The sequence below is a fragment of the Trichosurus vulpecula genome, chromosome 8 (genome assembly GCF_011100635.1).
Source record: "Trichosurus vulpecula isolate mTriVul1 chromosome 8, mTriVul1.pri, whole genome shotgun sequence".
In the NCBI taxonomy this organism is placed as follows: Eukaryota; Metazoa; Chordata; class Mammalia; order Diprotodontia; family Phalangeridae; genus Trichosurus; species Trichosurus vulpecula.
In genome coordinates this window covers 194820818-194842030 of record NC_050580.1, presented here as the reverse complement: position 1 = coordinate 194842030, position 21213 = coordinate 194820818, and the positions used below count along the sequence as shown (strand labels likewise).

At 41.6% G+C, this 21213-nt stretch overlaps 1 protein-coding gene across 1 annotated transcript in view; it reads right to left on the bottom strand.

Annotated features, from left to right (window-relative positions):
- RAD51 (RAD51 recombinase) overlaps nt 1–19903 on the bottom strand; it is a 36578-nt gene extending 16675 nt beyond the window's left edge. The window contains exons 1-5 of the mRNA XM_036735599.1: nt 19517–19903; nt 10751–10855; nt 7073–7210; nt 1648–1765; nt 514–605 (exon numbers count right to left, since the gene is read on the bottom strand). Of these exons, the coding sequence (XP_036591494.1) occupies nt 514–605; nt 1648–1765; nt 7073–7210; nt 10751–10837 (435 nt within the window). The 5' untranslated portion in view covers nt 10838–10855; nt 19517–19903. The remainder of the gene's footprint in view (nt 1–513; nt 606–1647; nt 1766–7072; nt 7211–10750; nt 10856–19516) is intronic.
- Between the last annotated feature and the right edge of the window lie 1310 nt (nt 19904–21213).

Below are 21213 nucleotides of genomic sequence, written 5' to 3'. Positions count from 1 at the left end.
TTTTAGAAATGTTTATATTCGTTTCCTACAGTTTGCTGGATGAACATATGCCGTACCTCCTGGTACAGGAGATGCTGATCTCAAGTTCATTCCAACTCCTTCTCTCTGTCTCAGGGGCTTCTACCCCACATCTGCTGAATTTTTGTCCCAATTTTCCACAATACTCCTGTAGGACAATTTTCATGCAGTCAAAGCCCACCCTGGCTCCCTTAGGTTGAAGTTAACTTTTATACTAACAAATCTGACTATCCTTTTACTTGTTTTGGATTGAATTTACTCATTGGTTTATAATTAATTTATATCTCCAAGTGTGATGCCACTAGTAATAAATACTGTATTACTCTTCCCTAACAATAATTTAAGGTTGTAGGATTGCAGGATCTTAGAATTGTAAGGGATCTTAGATATCATTCTCAGTTCAACTCTATCATTTTACAAGTAAGAAAACTGAGGCCCAGAGACATTACAAAGTAAGCCTGAGGATTAGAACTTATCAGGATCCTACTTACTCACCTGACAGGTTACAGCCAGTGTGTGACAAATCTGTGTCTTCCCCGTTCGAAATTCCCCAAATATCTCTGTGATGGACCCAGTCTCAATCCCACCTACACGGGTAATAAAAGATATACAGACACCACATTAAAAGTTAAGTTAGGAATTTACTTATGGGTCTATCTAGATGACAGGCACAGAATTGAGATAATGAAAGTTCTGTATCCATCCATCCAGGATACTGCTGTAGCCTCTGGGGCACTGATATGTTAACAAATCCAGTTGAAGCCCTCAATGACCACATAAGTGGAGAATGAAAAAAGAAAGGAGTGATAGAGTAGAGAAGGAAATGGCAAAAGTCAGACCTGACCAGGCAGGAACTTGGAAAAACAACATGCTTTTCAAGAGTGCGCAGATTCAGGATAACTGTAGCTTTCCAAGGAGCCAAGATGACTGGATTCCATCATGTGCCCTAGTGACTGACTACTGAAAGGGACCTTAGAGATGATGTAATGAAATCCCCCTCATCTTAAAAATGAGGAAATACAAGAAATGACTTGCCCAATTAGGCATAAATAACAGAGCCAGGATTCAAATCCAGGTGTCTGACTCAATATCCAGTACCCTAAAGGATAACACGAGGACAGGAAAACTGGTAGGATTTTAACCAGCCACAATATTTCAGCCTTGGAACTAAAATTATAGTAAGAGGCTTTAACTGAAAATATTGATTCAAACAAGGAGGTGACTCAAACATTGTTTTTAATCAACAAAAATCCTCCTTTTCCTTCCTACCCCTCCTATTAGCTCTGAATTTCTTAAACTATTAAGCCAAACACTGGATTTCTTTGGTTTTTTTATCTTGTCTCTGTATCCCCAGTGCCTACCACAGTGCTTGACATAGAGAAGATAGCCAATAATGACCGTTGATTGATAAGACTGATTTCCAAATAATCCCTCTAATCACAGACAGCTCTTGTGTTTTCACGTAGAACATCAGGTTCTTCCTTCCAGCATCTTTACTCTTTCACCACAAAAGTCCTCTTCATCGTGCTCAGAAAAACAGACAACCCAAAGGGTACTCATCTCCTTCTGCCCTACCTGCCATTCCCCTCCCCCACAAGAGTCCACAATACACTGCTAAGAGATTACCACCTTGTAGGAGTTTGTCGAGCTCTTTGGAGCCAGTGGTGATCTGTATCATTTCTGACCGTTGCTGATGAAATTCAGTTGCGGTGGTGAAACCCATTGGGACCAATTTAGCCACCTCAGCCTGGCAAAAATGGAGGAGATGGGAAGTTAAGTCATTCCAAAGCTGCACATGGGGCAAACAGGGATACCATGGGTGGGGAAGATAACAAATACAGGACATCATTCCTGAATCTTCTCCAAAAACCACCCAAATACCAGACTTTCAAGAAAGAACTATTAATCATCTAACTGAAACACAAATTAATCTCCAGGACCACAGGAGATTAATTTTAAAATAAAATCTCTCAGAGAAGGAATTTTAGTCACTTCTTCCCTATAATTTCAACCTCTATGTTCTCTATAGTTTCAAATAATAAGATACTCTTCCCAAATGGAAGATCAGAATGAAGACACCCACCTGGGAGAGAGGAATATCTCCAATTTCTTAGTTTGCTTCTGGGTTTCAAAATCTACTTCCTATCTCCTGAGAGGCAGGAAGAGTACAAGTACTGAGACTCAAGTTGCAGAAATTTTAATAAGAAGACTTGCAAAATCCTGGACATGATAGATGTAAATAGCAGAGCACAATCATACTGAAATACTACACGAAATTTTGCTGTGCTAAGTCAATCAATACAAACCCGATTCGCTAGCAAATTAGTATTTAAGGAAAATTTTAATTTAACTTTGAATTAAAAATTACTAGAGTCAGACTTTAGAGATAAATTTCCATGAAAGAACCTGGCAGCTATTCCATGAGGTCTTTAATGTATATCCCTCTTAATTGCTCTGAATTCAAGTTTTTATATTTTGGAAGCAGTAGCAAAAAAAGATTTCTTGGATATTTATGCATTCTTCATATTGACACTACAATAACAGTGCTACTTCAGAAAGAATGGGGCCCAAAGACCCCAACAAGGTAAATGTCTTTATAGTTCATGGACTAGCCATCATCACAACCCAAAAGCAAACAAGACAAGCATGGTTCTTGCTGTTTAGTCATTTACAATATAAAATGGCTGGACCTCAATGCAAACAAAACTCTAAAAGTACACATAGGTCAATCTATATTGACACCACAATAATTTTGCACATATTCATTTAGTAGAGATTTGGATTTATGCATTTAATAAAGCATAGCAGTGATCTGATTTGCACATCTGAGGTCTTACAATGCACATTTGAAGCTCCCCTGCTGAAATTTGCTCACTGACAGAAGCTGGTGCCCAGAGAGAAGGAGCAAACGCATTTCACAGACCCCTGCTGGCCCAGTCAATACTACAAATATTCTTTTAATGAGGCACTAAGCACTTAGAACCTTTTTATTTTCAATTAGCATTACTTCAACAAACATTTATTTGATAGCAGTACTAACTCCACATTTTAAGGGATAGTAACATCTTTACACCTAGAATTCAAATTAGAAATTGCTTATACCACCTATACTTTCTCTCAATATCTGCAGCTGTCATGTTTTATTCAATAACTGGAGCAAGAGTTGGAACAATGCTTCAATACTGAAGGCTCAAGAAACAAATTCCTACAAAGTAGCAAACTATTCTTTTGAAGGACAACCAGTGACTTTCTAACTGAAAAACCTAATGGCTTTTTTTCAGTCTTCATCTTCTCTGACATCATTATAGCATTAAACGGTCTACCTGCCAGAGCTGGAAAGGTGTTTGCTGGATTTGGTATCAGAGGTAGGTGGAGTACAATGGCTCTTATTGCTGTCATCCTCCAGTCATTTCAGTCCTATCCGACTCTTCATGACCCCATTGGGGTTTTCTTGGCAAAGATGGACTGGACTGGTTTGCCATTTCCTTCTCCAGCTAATTTTACAGATGAAGAAACCGAGGCAAACAGGGTTAAGTGACTTGCCCAGGGTCACACAGCTGGTGTCTTAAGGCCAGTTTTGAACCCAGGAAGATGAATCTTCCTGACTCCAGGCCTAGCGCTCTATCCACTGTGCCATCTAGCTGTCATAAACCTGGAGTCAAATCCTAACTATGCTTATTTACTGTCTTTGTGAATTTGGGCAAATTGCTTCCTCTCTCTTGACCTCAGAGAAGGTGTGAACTTTGAGGTTTTCCTAAACTTCAGCTCTAAACCTAGGATCCTATGGAACTTCCCCTACTAGGTCCTCTTCTCCTCCCCCTTCCCCCACTCAATTCCTCCTTTACTAGCTCCTCCTCTTCCAGCTCCTTAAGGTGAAGTGATTACAAAGGTTCTGTCCTTGGCCCATTTCTCTTTCTACAATCTTTTCTTTGGCAACCTCGTCCACTACCATGTCTCCCTCTATCATGTATGCAGATTACTTCTAACCCTGCACCTCTAGTCTTGACTTTTCTCCTGAGCTCTGGCCCTGCCTACAGAGCATCTTGGCATCTTCACCCAGATGAAATGCCAGAACCTCAAATTCAACAATCCTAAACTGAGCTAATTATCTTCCTAAATCTCATCCCCTTGACTTACTGCTAGTCAGGGGCACTAGCATTCACCCAGCTCCCCAAGGTTTAACAGCTTGGTGTTATTTCTGACTTTTCCTTCTCTTATATGAGCTGCCAAGTCTGTTTAATTCTACCTTTGCAATCTCTCTCACATCCTCTCCCCTACTTCTACTGCAGCCACTCAGGTACCAGCCTAGGCCACTGCAGTAGCATCCTAATAATGGTTGCTACCTCAGCTCTCTTTTTCTTTTTCAATTCTTCTTTCATATCACAGCCAGATGAACGTTTGGGGTCTTGGTCAAGTCATCTTTCTGCTCAAATATTTTCAGTGGCTCCTCACTGCTTATAAATCCAAACACTCTGTCTTTAAGGCCTATACAATCTGGCAATATACCCTCAAACTTTAAAACTAATTTTTATTGATATCTTTTGTTTTTACATCACCATCATTTCCCTTCTTCTACCAGAGAGCCATTTCATTTAACAAAGAATAATTTTTTAAAAAGTTGGAGAAGGAAATGGCAAACCACTCCAGTATCTTGCCAAGAAAACTCCAAATGGGGTCATAGAGTCAGACATAACTGAAAAACAACTAAACAACAAAAAAAGGGGTGGTGGTGGTGGGAAGGAGTTCTGCAAAACTCACCAATATATCAACTAAGTCTGACAGCATATGTGATGTTCCACACCTCTAGTCCCCTACCTCTCCAATGACGGGAGGGAGCTGCATTATCTCATCTCCTCTTCGTAGTCAGGAGTAGCCATTATAATTAGGGTTCAGTTCCCCCCCTCTTTTTTTTGCTAATGCTCTTTCTAGCTTTTTTTTCTTGTACTACTCCTCTCCATTTGCTTAAGCCAAACTGGACTATGCATTATTCCACATACATTTTTTATGCTTTCCTGCATTTACCTATTCCTGGAATGTTCCCCCCACCTCTCCATCCATTCCCATCCCCCTCCAACTCACCCTATTTTATTCCTACTTGCTCTTTAAACCTTAACTCAAATGACACCTCCTCCTTGAAGCCTTCCAGATCAGTCACTGTCTTTCCTCTACCTAGGACTTAACAGGGCTTATAGCTCTGTTATGCACTTATTTATATTAAAAAATTATGTATACGTCACATCCTCCTATTGTACTGCAAGCTCCCTCAGGGCAAAGACCTTAGAATTATACCAGGTATATGGCATAATTCCCTGTACACATCAGGTGCTTAACAGATGCTTGCTAATCAACTAGTAAATTTAAATCTGTGTATATTCTTAAATGAGCACGCAGTAATTAAATGAACCAAATTCTTTCAAGGATTATGTGGGGAAATTAAATGCAGAGATGTCATGCTGACAGGGAGAATGGGTCGTAAAGTGAATATTAGTATCAAAGATTTGATTTTTAAATTACATGTCTGAAATTTTTGTAAGGGGAAAGGTCAAATGTCTCTGCAGTTATAACTGTAGACAATGGAAAAATACGATTTCATAATACAGGACTAGAACCTAGATATGCTTTATGCTATATAGATGTAAAATACTGAAGAAATATATTTGAATAAAATATAATTATATGAGGTCATTATTACTCAAATGGAGCTGTGATCTGACGGATTTTAGAATTCTCTTACACAATGCAGATTTTAACCCACCAATTCTGCCCATCCTGAGTGTCTTTTATCAATGTTCCCCCATCAGGCGGGGAGGAGAAGCACTGACATTCTGAGGGCCCTTTTCAATTTCTCTTGACATCTCAGAAGTATCAGTGGAACACTGAGGTTGTCCACCATTAGCCTTTACTCTAACAACAGGACCATGCACACTGTTTTCTCTTTTTGTCACATATTTGCTATATATTTTTGTACTCTTGTTTCTTTTTTTCATGTTCATATTTGTCATTTGTTTCAGCCTGCTTCATCTCTACCATGTTCTTCTTCATTTCTTCTATGTTATTTTACTCAATACTGAAATACATCATTAGAAATGAAATTTTAAAACACTAGAAACAGGGTCAGAAAGGTGAAAATGGCGACAGGACACCATCAGGGGCAGATAGCAGAATGTGGTAAAAGGTGTACTGGTCAGAGCCAAGAGACAAGTTCAAGCTTTGTGTTTGCCAGTGACTAGTCAGTCACTGTGACTTTGAGTAGACCACTCAATCATGGAGGTTTACGGTTACATCATTAAAAAAAAGAAAGTCCTACCCTGGTTTGTTGTAAGGATCAAGAGACAATGGATATGAAAAGGATTTTTTAAACGTAATATGCTACATATGATGTTAAAGATTATTAAGTCACCACCTCACATGTAGTTAGTAAGGGGTGAGACTCTCATTTGTCACAGTTTATTAAAGTGAAGGAAACCAGGCACATTCAAATCACATTCCCCTTTCACTATCAAGAAGCCGAGCAGGCTCTAAGACCAGATTGATGAATTACACCCATACAGAGCTTAGTAAATACTACTACTAGATTCAGATATTAAATCAATAAATGGCTTTCTAAACTGTGAGGCCACAATACCCAGAAAGATAAGATATATTTGATGTTTTATTTGCCACCGGGAAGATTAGAAGCAAGAATTATAATTATTTTGTAGTATTCTTCCCTCTTAGAGGCTTAGAGAGCTTTATACAACTCAGCCACCAAACTCAGCCTATAATCCATAGAGCATTATACTTAGAAAGCAAATTACAATGAGCCCCAAAGGGAGGAGAGAGCTTTTTCAGAACCCAAATCAACAGATACGTGAAAGCAATAAGAAGGTCATCAGAATTCCTAATGGGGAAGTTGACTGAGGGCACAGCTTATCCAGCATGGACTAATAACAAGTCAGAATTAACCAATCTACTCATTGAGAGCTTTAACAACTGACTCAGCCCTCGAATTCAACTGTGAATTACAAATGAAAAGCCCACTAATGCCTCCCTGGTTCAACTGAGTAGTGCTTACCAGGATCTTATCAGCTTTGGCTTCATTAATGCCTTTAATATTTATTAGTTCCTTCTTTGGTGCATAGGCAACAGCCTCCACTGTGTGGTATCCAGCTTCTTCCAATTTCTTCACATCATTGGCACTTATGCCACACTGCTGCAAGGGAAGAGAACCATTTAAAATGGCTTTATCATTAACCCTTCAGAACAGGTACTTCTACAGAGCAAACTGACTACTTAGCCCTTGTTTATTACCAGTTTAGAAAGCATAATACAGCGACAGAAAGAAAGCTGGGCCTGAATATTAGCAATTAAGAAATGAGAACTAGTTCCACAAGCACATCCTAGTTAGATACTGATCATAGTTGAGAATAAACAATATGGTCACAGAAAAACTCAGAACCTTATTTACAATCATAGTACTTAATCACTAAACTGCATATTTGTTTGTTTACAAAAGAAGCTGTGGGAGCAGTGGGAAAACAAACAGACCCAAAACCTCTTGCACTGGAAGTCGAGAGCTCTGAGTTAGAATGACATCACACAAGTCACTAAAGTCTTTGGCTTTAGTTTCCTTAGCTGACAACTGGAATGGAGTCAGTATCCAAAGAAATCTAGAAAGGCCAAATCGATTAAGATGAACTTTAGTGAGATGTAAAATTCCACACTAGAATTAAAAAGATCAACTTCACAAGTATAAGATAGGGGATATGGAGCTAAATAACAGTTTCCACAAAACAGATTTAGTAAGTTCAAAGAGAAAGCAGCACAGCAGAGCCAGAAAGTGCATGCAATCCTAGCCTTTAGAAAAAGAGGCTTAGTGCACAGCACAGGTGGCAATTCTGCCACTGGAATGAGATTAAAAAGGAATTGGAAAATGTTTAGCAAAATAAATAAAAATACAACACAGCTAATGTTAATTCATGGCTTCTTAAATCAATATGTGGCCCACAAGGATCCATTTCTATTTGAGTTTTACAGCACTGGTGTGTGCGTACAGGACATAGGAGGTGATCATCTAACTATTCTGCTCTAGTTAGGCCACATTTTTGGAATAATACATTGAGCTCCAGACATGCCTTAGGAAGGACATCCACAAGCTGTAGACCATCTATGGTGCATATTTCCAACATCCTCCCTGCCACCTCTTCAGAACTGGATCACGAACCCCTTAGAGCAGTGAGAATCTGACCGCCAAGTAGTCACAGCAGCGTCTTCACAGGGGTCACAGGGACCTCCATAGGCACAACCACCCTCTGCTTCCCAGGACACCTGGTGGTTGCAGCAGGCCACAAGGGGGCATGCTTCCCCAGAAGTAAGGACTGAGAAGAGCCCAGCCTTATCCTAGATTTTGGGTGTGGCTAACTGAGTTGAATAGGTGCAGATAAATTGTGATATTCATGGTAGATCTCATTAAACTTGCTCCTCTTCCAAACTTTCACATTATGGCAGAAAGCACAATCCTGCTGTCACCTAGATTTACGAGCATGGAGTCATCTTTGAGTCTTTAGCCCACCTATTCAATCAGCTATTGAATCTTGTCATGTCACCCAACGTCTCTCACATCTGACCCCTTCTTGCTCCTCACACATTCATTCTCACCTCTCACCTGGAGCCTCTTAATTGGTTCTCCAATCTACCCTCTATTGAGCTGCCAATGTGTGATTTTCCTAAAGCACACGTGACCATTTCACTTCTCTTTGGGGCTCCCTATCAACTCTATGATCAAATATTATTTTACCCTTATCTCATCTATTCTGCCTAAGTTTTATAAGGTCCTCCATTATTAGTACAATAATACAGGTATATTATTAGTACCTGTACAATAATACAGGTACAGGGCCTAGACCAATACTTTCATTGGTGTGGTGAACCCTGGTGAAGAAACTCCCTCTACCAATATGGTCTGGGCACCTTCTCTCTACCTTAGTCTTACTGCCCAGAGCATTGAGAAGTTAAATTTTCAGTAAGAGTCAGAGGCAGGACTAGAACCCATGTCTTTTGGTCTTCAAGGCCTTCTTTATCCACTATGTCACATTATCAGTACATTAAAAAAAAAACCAAACACCACAAACCTGAGCACATCCCCTCAATGTGTATACATTTATTTATATTTATAAATAAGTAAATATACATACATGGCAGTCTGTGCTCAATTTTTTTTTTTTTTTACTAATAGGGATCAGAAAGGTTTGGAGACCATTGATATAGATGGCAATGACCAGGATGGTGAAGGGGGCTGGATAGCATGCTGATAAGAGAATCAGTTAAAGGAACTGGGGGTGTTTAGACTAGAAAACAAGAAACATCGATGCAGGTGGTCATGGGAGGGGGAGGGTCCCTATGAGACATGACAGGTGGCTTCTATTATGTAAAGGGTTGTCATGCAGAAGAGGCATTAGATTTAATCTATTTAGTCTTAGAGGGCATAATTAGGATCAACGGACATTATGAAAAGATAGATTTCGGCTCAATTTAAGGAACATTTCCCCAGTGATTAAAGCTATTCAAAACTAGACTGGAATGCTTGACAAAGTTATGGATTGTCCCTCAGCAGAGGCTTCAAGTGAAGACTACAGAATAACTTATTGGGAGTGCTGCAGAGAGGGTTAACTAGACAGTACAGGTCAGTCTAGATGGTCTCTGAAGTCCTTTAAAATTCAATTCTGTAATTCTGGTATCACACCTGGCCTATCTATTACACAAGGCTACTGGGATGATCTAAGGTTTTATAGCAAAGAACTGTGAAAAGCATAAAGTATACAAATATCAGGCGCTAAAATACGAATTGTAAAGCTCTGCATTTTTATAAGCATAATCACAATACATTCAGTTTTTAAAGAGCATATTTGAAGCAACTGATAGTGAATTCAAATTTTAGACATCAGAAATATGCCTGCATCATCAAGAAAGGGTAATTTTTAAAAACAAAAACTACGGGTTTGTGCCAGTAACAACTTCTTGCTTTTACCCAAAACAATGCTTTTTAATACTAAAGCCTAAAAGGGAAATGAAATTGGTAATTTCTAGTTTTTAAAACTTGCATACGAGGTGAGAAGGGATATTTTATGTAGAAAGGGAGCCTTCCTACCAGCTTTCAAATTTTGCAAAATAGGGCATCCCAATTCCATCCTCAGATAAGGCCAAGTTTTGTAGCAGTTATGCCTGAGCAATAAACTCCAGTTGCTCCCTCTTGCTTCTAGCATCAAACATAAATTCCTATCTGACATTTAAACACACACACACACACACACACACACACACACGAATGTGCCCATCTCTGTGTACCTTTGCACCACCTACACCCCATTCCTGGAATATAAGATCTTTAGCAATCTGGTCACCTAGCAACAGTAATGAGGACCTCTCTCCCCCTCTGGCTCTGGGGATTCTGCAGCTGATACTCGCTGCTGCTTCAAAAAGGGAAAATAGTCTAAGGAGAGAGGTCACTGCCAGTCCAATGCAGACTCTATTCCACCTGGCTTGTCCAGGATATGGCCCTGGCCAAAGGAGCTCCCTCTTTAAATCTTTATAGAAGACTATTCAAAGTCCCTTCTATAAATCTTCAGCAATCCTAATGTGGGTCTGACCTAAGGTTGACATCCAGTTGAACAGATGAAAGCTGTGATTTTCTCATCAGGTAAACATGATATAATCCAGCAATATAATTCCAGACTTAGATCTTCAGTACACATACCTCCAGTCGCGAAATGGGCTGTGGGCCAATGTTCTCTTCTTCTATTGAAGTGTCTGCACCAGCTTCAAATTGCATCTGCATGGACATTGTCCTAAGTGTTCGGTGCTGTGAAACATAAGTATCATAAGATTACAGATAACAAAGGAGCATCACTTGCAATACCTTGATACTTACAAACATACAAAGATTTTCTCAGAAGCCTTCTACTGACTGCCATTGCCCTCTCTCTCTCCTCCCTTCAGCTCAGCTTCTTCAACGAGCAGTCTATTTTTTACAAAGAGAAGCCATACCTTTCTGTGGCATTCAACACCACTAAAGACCATACCCTCCTAGGCACTATCTACTTCCTTACCTTACAGGAAGGAAATAACTTTCCTAAAAAATTCTCACTAGGCCCAAACATCCACAAAAGGCCATCTGCTTATTTTTCTCCTTTTCTCAGTTAAACTCCTTAAGAAAGAAGTCTATGCTTACTGGCTCCACTCTCCCTCCTCTCACTCTCCTTAACCTGCTACAACCTTGCTTCCACAACCTCATCACTCAACTGAAACTGCTCTCTCCAGAGTCATCACGGCTAAATCAAATGGCCTTTTTAGAACCAGGAAGCCTTAAGAGCGCCAATCAATGCAATGTTCAACCAAAACTCCAGAAGACAGATGATGGATTTTAATCATATCTCCTACATTTTCTGACATAGCCCATATATGGATCCTGTTTTGTTTGACTAGTTATTTGCTATAAGAGAGGGAATTTATTTATTTGTTGGGAGTAAGGGGGTTGAGAAAGAGCGGTGGTATAATAATGATGCCAAAAGATAAGAAAAAGAAAAGATAATTAATGAAATGTTTACAAAATACAACAGAAGACGAGTTTAGAAATGCAGACAAACAAGTGGAATAGTAATGGAATTAACATGTTCAACGTATCTTATACTTTTAAAAAACCAAGCTGTACATAAGTGAGATTCAGTTTCATATGCAGTTCTTTTTTTCAGTTCTTTACATACAGAAATGATCATATTTGTTGATGTCTATCAAGTTCGTAATTTAAAAAGAAAAAAAAAACCAAATAATCTTTTGTCAATCTTCAGCCTTCTTGACTTCTCTGAAGTATCTGACACTGCTGACTGTCCACTTCTGCTGGCATTCTTTGGGTCTTCGTGATGGTGCTCTTTTGGTTCTCTTCCTGACAGTCTGATAATCCCTTCTTAGCCTCCAGATCACAGTCACTAAGTGCTGGAGTCTCCCAGGGTTCTGTTCGGAACGCTTTTCTCTTTTCTGTCTAGACTTTCTCACCTGGTGACCTCATCAGCTTCTACAGGCAACTCCCAGGTCTACATATTTTGTTGTTGTTCAGTGTCCCATTCTGACTCTTTAGGGATCATATTTTGTCAAAGATACTGGAATGGTCTGCCTTGCTTTCTCTGGTGAATTAAAGCAAACAGAGGCTAAGTGACTTGACCAGGGTCACATAGCTAGTAAGCATCTGAGGCCAAATTTGAACTCAGGTCTTCCTGACTCCAAGCCTAGTACTCTACCCACAGAACTACCTAGCTGCCTACAGTTCGACATATACCTAGCCCAATATCCCTCCCGAACTCTAGTTCCATATCACCAACTGCCTACTGGGCAATTTGAGCTATTTGTTCATAGACATCTCAAACCCAACATGTCTGAAACAGAACTCACTATCTTTTCCCCCAAACCCACACCTATTCTGAATTTCCATATTATTATCAAGAACACCAGCACCTTCCCATTTACCCAGGTTTACAACCTCAGTGTCATCCTCAATTCTTCATTCTCCCTCACCCAGCACATTCGGTAAGATGACAAATGTCACTTCTACTTCTACGACATGTCTCACACATACATCCTTTTTACTCACAGTCAGAACCCTTGCTCTGGCCCTTATCACCTCTCACTTGGATTCATTCAGTGGCCTCTAAGGTTCCTTCTGGTTTTAAATATATAATCCTATAATTACTGCAATGGCCTCATCATTGGTCTCCCTAACCTGTCCCACCTCACAGATGCCAGACCAATTTTCCTAAAGTGTAGGACTGACCATATCACCCATTTAATCAATAAACTCCACAGGCTCTCTATTACTGATAGGGTCAAATGTGAAATCGTAGGCTTGGCATTTAGTAATAACAAATGTTTACATGGCACTTTCAAGTTTGCAAAGCACTTGCTACATATATTATTTCATTTTAAACTCTTTATAACCTAGCCCATTCCTACCTTTCCAATCTTCTTGCACATTATTCCCTATGTTAGCCTCTATGTGGTTTCTCATAAGATGGCTCATTTCACCTCTTTAATCTGTGTCCTTTAATTGGCTGTTCCTCAGGAATGTTTTCCCTTCTCACCTCCACCACTTGGAAACAACACAAGACTTCCCTGGGATTTCTTTCAAGATTCAGCTCAAGGGCCATCTTCTGCAGGAATGTAAAGCAAACCTTGAAGTCCTATGTAAATGCTAACTGTTACTAGTATCTGCTTTATCTGTGTCTTGTATAGCCCCTAAAAATGTATAGACTGTCTTCTCCCTCAGAAAGTAAGCTCCTAGTAGGCAGGAACTGGTTAATTTTTGTTTTGTTTCTCTAACACTTAGCACACTGCCAGGCACATAAGAGGTACATAATAAATGCCAGTTAATTGATTGTCCAGCAGTCTCTTGTCTCTTTCAGTAACTCCCAATCCTCTCCCCCACCCCTTAAGCACCGATGCTCCCCAAGTTTGTGTCCTCAGTCCTTTTGGTACTGCTCTACTTTCTCCAACAGTGATCTTATCAGCTCCCATGGATTTAACTATCATCCCAAATCAACATTAAGTCTTGTTCTTTCCCTAGAATTTCAGCCTCACATCTCCAACTATTTCCAGGCCATTTTCATCTCCATGCCCTATCTTCAAGCTCAGCAAGTTTAATAAGCTTCCCCCCCAAACCTGTCTTTCTTCCTAACTTCCCTATTTATGCTAATGGTATTTATCCCAGTCACCCAGGGTTCAATTTTGCTGTCATCTTTTGACTCTTCCCTATTCTTTACTCCTCATATCCAAATCATTTGCAAATTTTACAGATTCTATTTCCATAATATCTTACATTCTTCTTTCCAGGAACACTGCCTCCACCCTAGTCTAGGCCTTTGCCACTTCCTACAGGAAGTCTTTCACTGGTGCTTTCCTCAAATGATGGTGCTAAATGTTGCATCCTCCTGTGCTGTGCCCCTTCGGCCTTCCCCCAAAGCACCTTGAAGGCAAGAGCTATTTTTTGTTTCATCCCTGTATCCCCAATGCCTAGGCACAGTGCCTTATATTTAATACAAACTGGTTAAATGAATGAACTCTCACCTGAATACCCTCTCTTAAACCATACTCCTCTCCCCTCTCCGATTCTACAAACTCCTATCAAAATAATCTTCCTTAGGAACAGATCTTATAACATGTTATGCCCCTACTCAAAAAAATCTTCAGAGGCTCCCTACAAGGCTTAATTCTACTAGAGTGCCTGCAGGATAAAAGATACATTCCTAAGCCTGACCTTTAATGCCTTCCACAACCTAGCTACAACCTGCCCTTCCAGATATTTGCATTGCTCCCTTCCCTTCACTCTATATTCTAGCCACACTGGACTCCAGGCTCTTCCCCAGAACTGACACATCTTATGACTTTGAGTATTTGCAGAGGCTGCCCCCATCCCTGAAAGTCCTACTCTCCCTCCTGGGCTCAACTCAGCTGCTACCTCCAGAGTTGCCACTGATTCCGAGCTGAATATATTTGAACTCTTTAAATTTTCGTAGAGTACTTGTCTGGATCTCTCCTTTCCTCCATTAGAACTATTTTGTGTTATATTTGGCTGCATACATATTATATCCCTCCAGGAGAGCAGGAACTGTGTCTTTTTTTTTTAACCTAGTTTTATGACTATGCTTCTATTCAATTTAACCCATAAGAAGTGACAATGTTCTCACCACCCTGGCATAACCAATCTAATAGCATCTATTAGGCCCCTGCTACATCTCAGGCACTGTGCTAGGAGCTAGAATTGTGGAAAAAAATATATCTGGAGACAGAAGATCTTACTTGAAATCCTGGTTCCACCAACTTATTGTTGGTGTGGCTTTGTGCAAGTTACCTCTCTAGGCCTCAATTTCCATATCTAGAAAATGAGGGGGTTGAACTCTGAGCTACTTCTCAGTTCCAAATCTAAAATCCTATGATCTGACCCAGGTCACTTCCTGGTTAATAGGCTCCTCAAAAGTCTTCAGTAGATCCTTATTGCTTCTGAGACAAACACAAAAAGTGTTAATAGAACATTTAAAGTCCTTCACAATCCGGTTCTCAACTATCTTTTGATTCATTTCATATTATTCCCCTAACTCTTCTTCCTGCCCACTCTCTGTTCTACTCAGTCTGTTAGCTGATTTCTGTCCATGATATTCCATCTCCCACGTCCATTGTTTTGTATGAGTATTTCATACCTGCAATACCCTCTTTCCAATTTTTTAGGATTGCTTGCTTCCTGCAAGGCTCACCTCTTATGTGAGGCCTTTCCTGTTTCTCCCCCTCTGCCACACTTCCCAACTTTCCCTCCTGAAATTACTTTGTATTACTTAATGTACATTTTTTATTTGTTGATCTGTGTTCTATCTTCCTATCCCTGACCAAAATGTAAGCTTCTTAACAGCAGGGCCTGTTTTTGTTTTTTAGTCTTTGTGTTCCTAGAGCCTAGAATGGGCAGTTAGTGTTTTACACATATGGTAGATACTTAATAAATGTGGACTCTAATCCTTAGATCCCCGTGTATATCCTAAGGAGTTGGCTGGCAGAGTCAGAAACGGGAGACTAATCACGTGATGAAAGTATGCTTTCGTGATAAAGAATATGCCAAAATCTTGGGAATTCAATGCCAAATAGTATGAAACAAGTGATTGCAGCAAAAGGATATGCTGCATGTTTTTGAAATAGGTAAAAAGTTGTAAGGTTTATTCTATAAGGCAACTGAAGTCATTGTCTTACATTGTCTCAAATAATCTGCAGACCACAGTAGCTTACATCACCCATAACTATGCTTCGGGTCATAATCGCTCATCCTCCCAGCTACATTCCTCCTTACACTCATTCTCCATCCTCACTGTGAGCTCCAGTCCATCCATTCCCCCCACTCCTCCCAATCCAGTACTTCTGCTCTGACACCACGAGCGACAAGTTCAACGACGCACTACCTCCCTGAACGCCTGGAACGCTTGGTCCTATTTGCCGACTGCTGTGAAGCTTGACAAAACCCAACTCCAATCACTCCCACCATTTGTTTTCTCTATATGAATAACATATTGTTGAATGCTGAACATAACTGTACCCAACTAGGTCAACTATTAATTATTATCTAAATTCACCTGTGCCTTTACCATAATCCTTTGTTGTTCCCAAGTTGTCTTTTTATTACACTTACTACAGTGGCTGTGCCAAAACCTTTCTTCCCTCAAGCTCCATATACGACCTCTTTTCTCTCCTCAGCATCTCAGGAGAGTATCTCGCCTCTTTCCTGAGAATAGAGGATATCCAACCAAAATTTCCTTCTTCTTCTTTTTGTCCACACTTGGAAATCTCTCTACATTATCTCTCCCCCTTTTTCACCCCTTTGCTCTTGTTTCCAGGGAAGAAGCGTACCTTCTTGAAAAACCATCCCCTTTACTTGTATCCCGACTGAATCACCTCCTAGCTCCTCCGAGACACTGTCCTTTTAATCATTCGCTCATTTCCAAACACCATCAACCAGCACTTACTTAAATGATAAGCACCATGTGTCTCTTTATGTGTTGTATGGTTCCCTAAGGCCTACAGATATACCTTAGGTATCTCTTTCCAACAATCCTTGCAAGCTATTATCTTCTATTTCTTCACCCTTTCACAAATACCCGTAAAGAGTCATTTCTAGCCCTTAATCATATACTTCTCATAGGTATGGGTAGGCATTGTGTGTGTGTGTGTGTGTGTTTGAGGGGGGGAAGGCAGGGTAACTGAGGTTCAATGACTTGTTCAAGGTCACACAGCTGATACGTGTGTAAAGTATCTTAGGCCGAATTTGAACTCAGGTCCTGCTGACTCAGGGCTGGTGCTCTACTCACTGCACCACCTAGCTGCCCCTCCACGCAATGCATTCTTAATCAAACTGATTGAAGCAATTACAAAAGATAAAACAGACAAAATTACATGAAACTGAAAAGCTTCTGAACCTATAAAACTAATGCACCTAGGGAAGAGGTCTGTATTAAACTTCTCTGACAAGGGCTTGGTATCTAAAACATATGAACAATTAACAGATATAGATAAACAGAGAAACAGATACATGACCACCAGCAGATAAGTGGTCAAAGCACACGAACAAACAGCCACAGGAAAGAATGCTCCAGATCACTCATAATAAGAGAAATGTAAATCAAAACAACTCTGAGGTTTCATCTCACACTCTGCAAAATTGGCAGCAATGAGAACAATGTTGGAGAGGCTGTCTGAAGACAGGCATACCAGTGCATTGTTGGTGGAGCTGTGAATCAATACCACCATTTTGGAAATAATTTGGTGTTATGCAAATAAAGTGACTAAAATACCCATGCCTTTTAACCTAGAGGTTCTATCACCAAGCTTGTAAGTCATGCCAAGGAGGACACTGATAAGAAAGCTCCACGTACAACAAAATATTTATAACACTTTTTGTGACAGCAAAGAACTGGAAACAAGGTAGTAACTTATTGGTTGGGGAAATGGATAAAAAATTTTGGTACATGAATGTAATGGAATATTACTGCGCTATAAGAAATGAAGAATGTGATGAGCAGCATACAGAGAATCACGGAAAGATGTACATGCACTGATGCAAAATGAAGCAAAGTCAAGAAAGCAATATGCACAATGACTACAACAATGTAAGCTATAAAGAACTACAAATATGTGTGTATATATGTGTACATACATATATACACACACATATATATGCATGCACACACGCGCATATTGAAAAATTACAAAGAACAAGCATGGCTTGAAAGAAGAAATATGAGAAAACAAATTCACCCCACTCCTTTACTTACATAAATGGGATGTCTGTACACTGTGCATATTTTCAGACTTTTTATTATATTGATAATTTATGTTGATTTCCCCCCTTCTTTTTCCTTTTTTTTTTCCTTTTAAAATATTGTGGGTTATATGAGACAGCTTTATGGGATGGTTGTTGGGGGTACTACTGTGAGATATATATATATATATACACATATAATACATGTTTCAATAAAAACTGATTTTTAAAAAGTCGTTTCCACTTACTGCCTCAATGTGGTCTCTTAACCACGTGCAATTTGGCTTCCTCGCCCTGATAAAAACTGTTCTCACCTAGGTACCCTGATCTCTGAACTATTAATTCCAATTATCTTTAACACATGTCACTAGTGCACTACCCATCTAGCTACACTGGATATTGTAATTATGATATATAAAGATGTCCAGGAGATGTAGTAAAGAGCAAGGGACAGAATACCCAAGGTGGTGCCCACACAATCCTAAAAGAGCCTGAAGAAGTCCTCCACCATATTCTGTAAACCTTTGCAATAATTTATGAAAACACATAGACAAGAATCCTATAGAACGAGAAAACATGACTGGATAGTGATCTACAGTACCTCTGGAAGGAGTATTTGCATTAATCACAGATCCACAAATGATTATCTACTTATCCTATATCCCTACTAGACTGTAAAATGCACTAAGGCTGGAATGAGTCGCATCTAAACTTTCCATCTCCACAACGCGTCGGTTCTGCACATGATAGGTGCTTTATCAGTGTTTGCTGAATCTAACGACAGGTGTACGGTGAGGATCTAGAACAAATTAACAACCCCCCCGGGGAGAAAATGAAAAACTCTCACAAAAATACATTTGGATAAATCAGGTAGTAAGGCAGGTCAAACCCAGTCAACAGGTAGAAGGTGCAAGATCTCAATGTCTGAAGGTTATAGTCTTTACCAAAAAATGGATCAGCAAAAGGGGAACGAGTTCTATAATAACAGCATGGTAAAGACAAACCACTTGGAATCCTGATCCACGAAAAACCAACCTCGATGGCAGAGGACCCACGAAGACCAGTACTACCCACCTACTGACAGGGAGGTGATGGGCTCCGGGTGACTCAAACGTGTATTTTTGGCCCTGGCCAAAGGGGGGAGTTTGTTTTGTTTCGTTATGCAGAATCGTCACGAGGCCTTTTTACCCGCCGCCGTCCACGCGAGTAGGAAGAACGAGTGGCGGTGAAAAGGGGGTTTTGGGGGAATGGAAAAAAAAAAAAGTTAAAGCAGCAACAAACGGAAACAGGCACCATCAGCCCCGGGCGGTGTGGAAGGAGCTTCGGGCCCGAGAGCCTCATGAAATAGCTCGAGGCCCCCGGATGCTAATTACCAGCCTCAGATCGGCTGAAAGGACTTTACCTTCAGGGGCTGGAATTCCGGATCTACCGCTCACTACAGCCCCGGGCCTCAGTATCCTGGTCAGTTGAAGCAGAGGGCTGGACGAGAGGCCTTCTCAGGCCTCTCTCGGCTTTCCATCTGGGACGCCGCCGGCAGCTGGCCTCGGGCTCCGGGTACCACAGTCGGGGGCCCAGCCGCGCGTACCGAGGGGAGAGCGGCGGGAGAGCCGGGGCTGGGCGCCGCCGGAAGGACCGGCCGCTCGTCCGAGGGGTCCTGGGGAGGGGGTGCCTTACTCGACTCACCTTTACCGTGGCCAGAGAGCTCCCGTTCCGGTCCCGTCCGATCCCGCCCCCAGCGCGCGCTCTCCAGCTCACTTCGCCAGTGGCTGCCGCGTTTGGAAATCCCGCTAAACTTAGAGCTCCGAGGTTACGTCGGGGTCACGTGCCGCGCCGTTCCCGCCCTCCCACGGTCTCCAGCGACTGACGCTTCGGTAATCCATAGTGTTTTTTAAACTAGAAAAATTAAGCCGCGACCGTCAGTTGCCTCCACCACTGTCGCAGAGACCCGAAGCAAAAGTCAGGGCGGGGGTGGGGGTGTTACCGTTACCCATTTCCGCGTGCCCCTCCCAGCGTGAACGACTACAACTCCCAGCAGCTAAGTGGTGGGCGCGGACTAGGACTGCAGCTCCCAGCATGCCGTGGGTCCCGCCTGGAACTACAACTCCCAGAATGCATTGCTACAGACTGACCTTTTAAAGGCGTTAGTCACTCTTCCCACCCACCCATCCCAACCCTCTGGGGCTAGGCCGCGGGAGTCAGTAATTGGGCGCCGATTGTGCCCGCGTTTCCAATGGGGACGCGCCCACAACTAGGTTTAGCAAGTGCTTGCAAATTGAGGAAAGGGGGAGACGGTGGGAGCATGAGGAGTCGACGATACTAAGGTTGTAAACCTAAGTGCAATCGGAGGATGTTAGAAGAGGGCCGGGCTTCGGGGACAGGCAACAGGTCGGTTAGGATTACGTTGAGTTGCAGATGCTTCTGGGTGGTCCAGCTCAACATGGCGGGCCTGGCCCTCGAGATCCAGAGACGAGGGATTGGCTAGCCACTGGGTGTCCCAAAAGTCTGTGGGCCTGTAAGTGGCGGTGGTGTTTTGTGTTTTTTTTTAAAGTGCACATAAGCTTCATAGCTTAAAACGACACTAATTTTGTTTTTTTTTTAGAACACTCGGTAGAGTCGTCAAAGTTGTCAAAGACCCGATAGTTGAACCCCAGGGAGCTGATGACATCACCAAAGGAGAGATTAAAGAGGGAAAAGCGGCAGGGGTGTGGGGACTCACAGTTAAGGGGCACGGATAATCAAAGTGTCAAGGAGATATCGTGGACTCTCCTTTGCCACTCAGTCCGTGCGTATCCAGCGGTCAGCTGCCTCCCCATTATCCATCTTCTGTCCCCTTCTCTGCACACTCGTAGCCATCACCACGCTGCAGGCACTTGGCCCCTCTCACCCCGACTTATTGCAGCGGAGCCTCCCATTTGGTCTGCCTGCCTCAAGTCTCTCAAGAGCATTCTCCACAGGGCTTTTAAAGCCCTTCACAGTCTGCTTCTGTCTTACCTTTCCCCGGGCTTATTGAACCCTAACCTTCACACACACAGTTCTACACAGCTGCTAAAGTGCTTTTCCTAAATCGTTCATCCCCCACCTGGCTGATTGCCTGACTTCATCCTTGTCTCCAATAACGCATCTTTCTGAGAGACTGCATAAACTCTGAAACTCACACCTTCCTCGGTTCTCAGTAATCCATACCACCCTCAGTCGCACTCCCCTGGCCACGGGAACCCTCCCTCTCACTGATCAGATTTGGTGGAGCGGGGCCACTCCGTGTGGGCTAGTCCAGGGCCGTGTTTCGCTTCCCACCTAGCTATACAGGTCTTTATTTTCGCACAGGTATCCTTTCCCACTTGACTGATTATGGACTGACTAAATGGAAGATCTGTGTCATT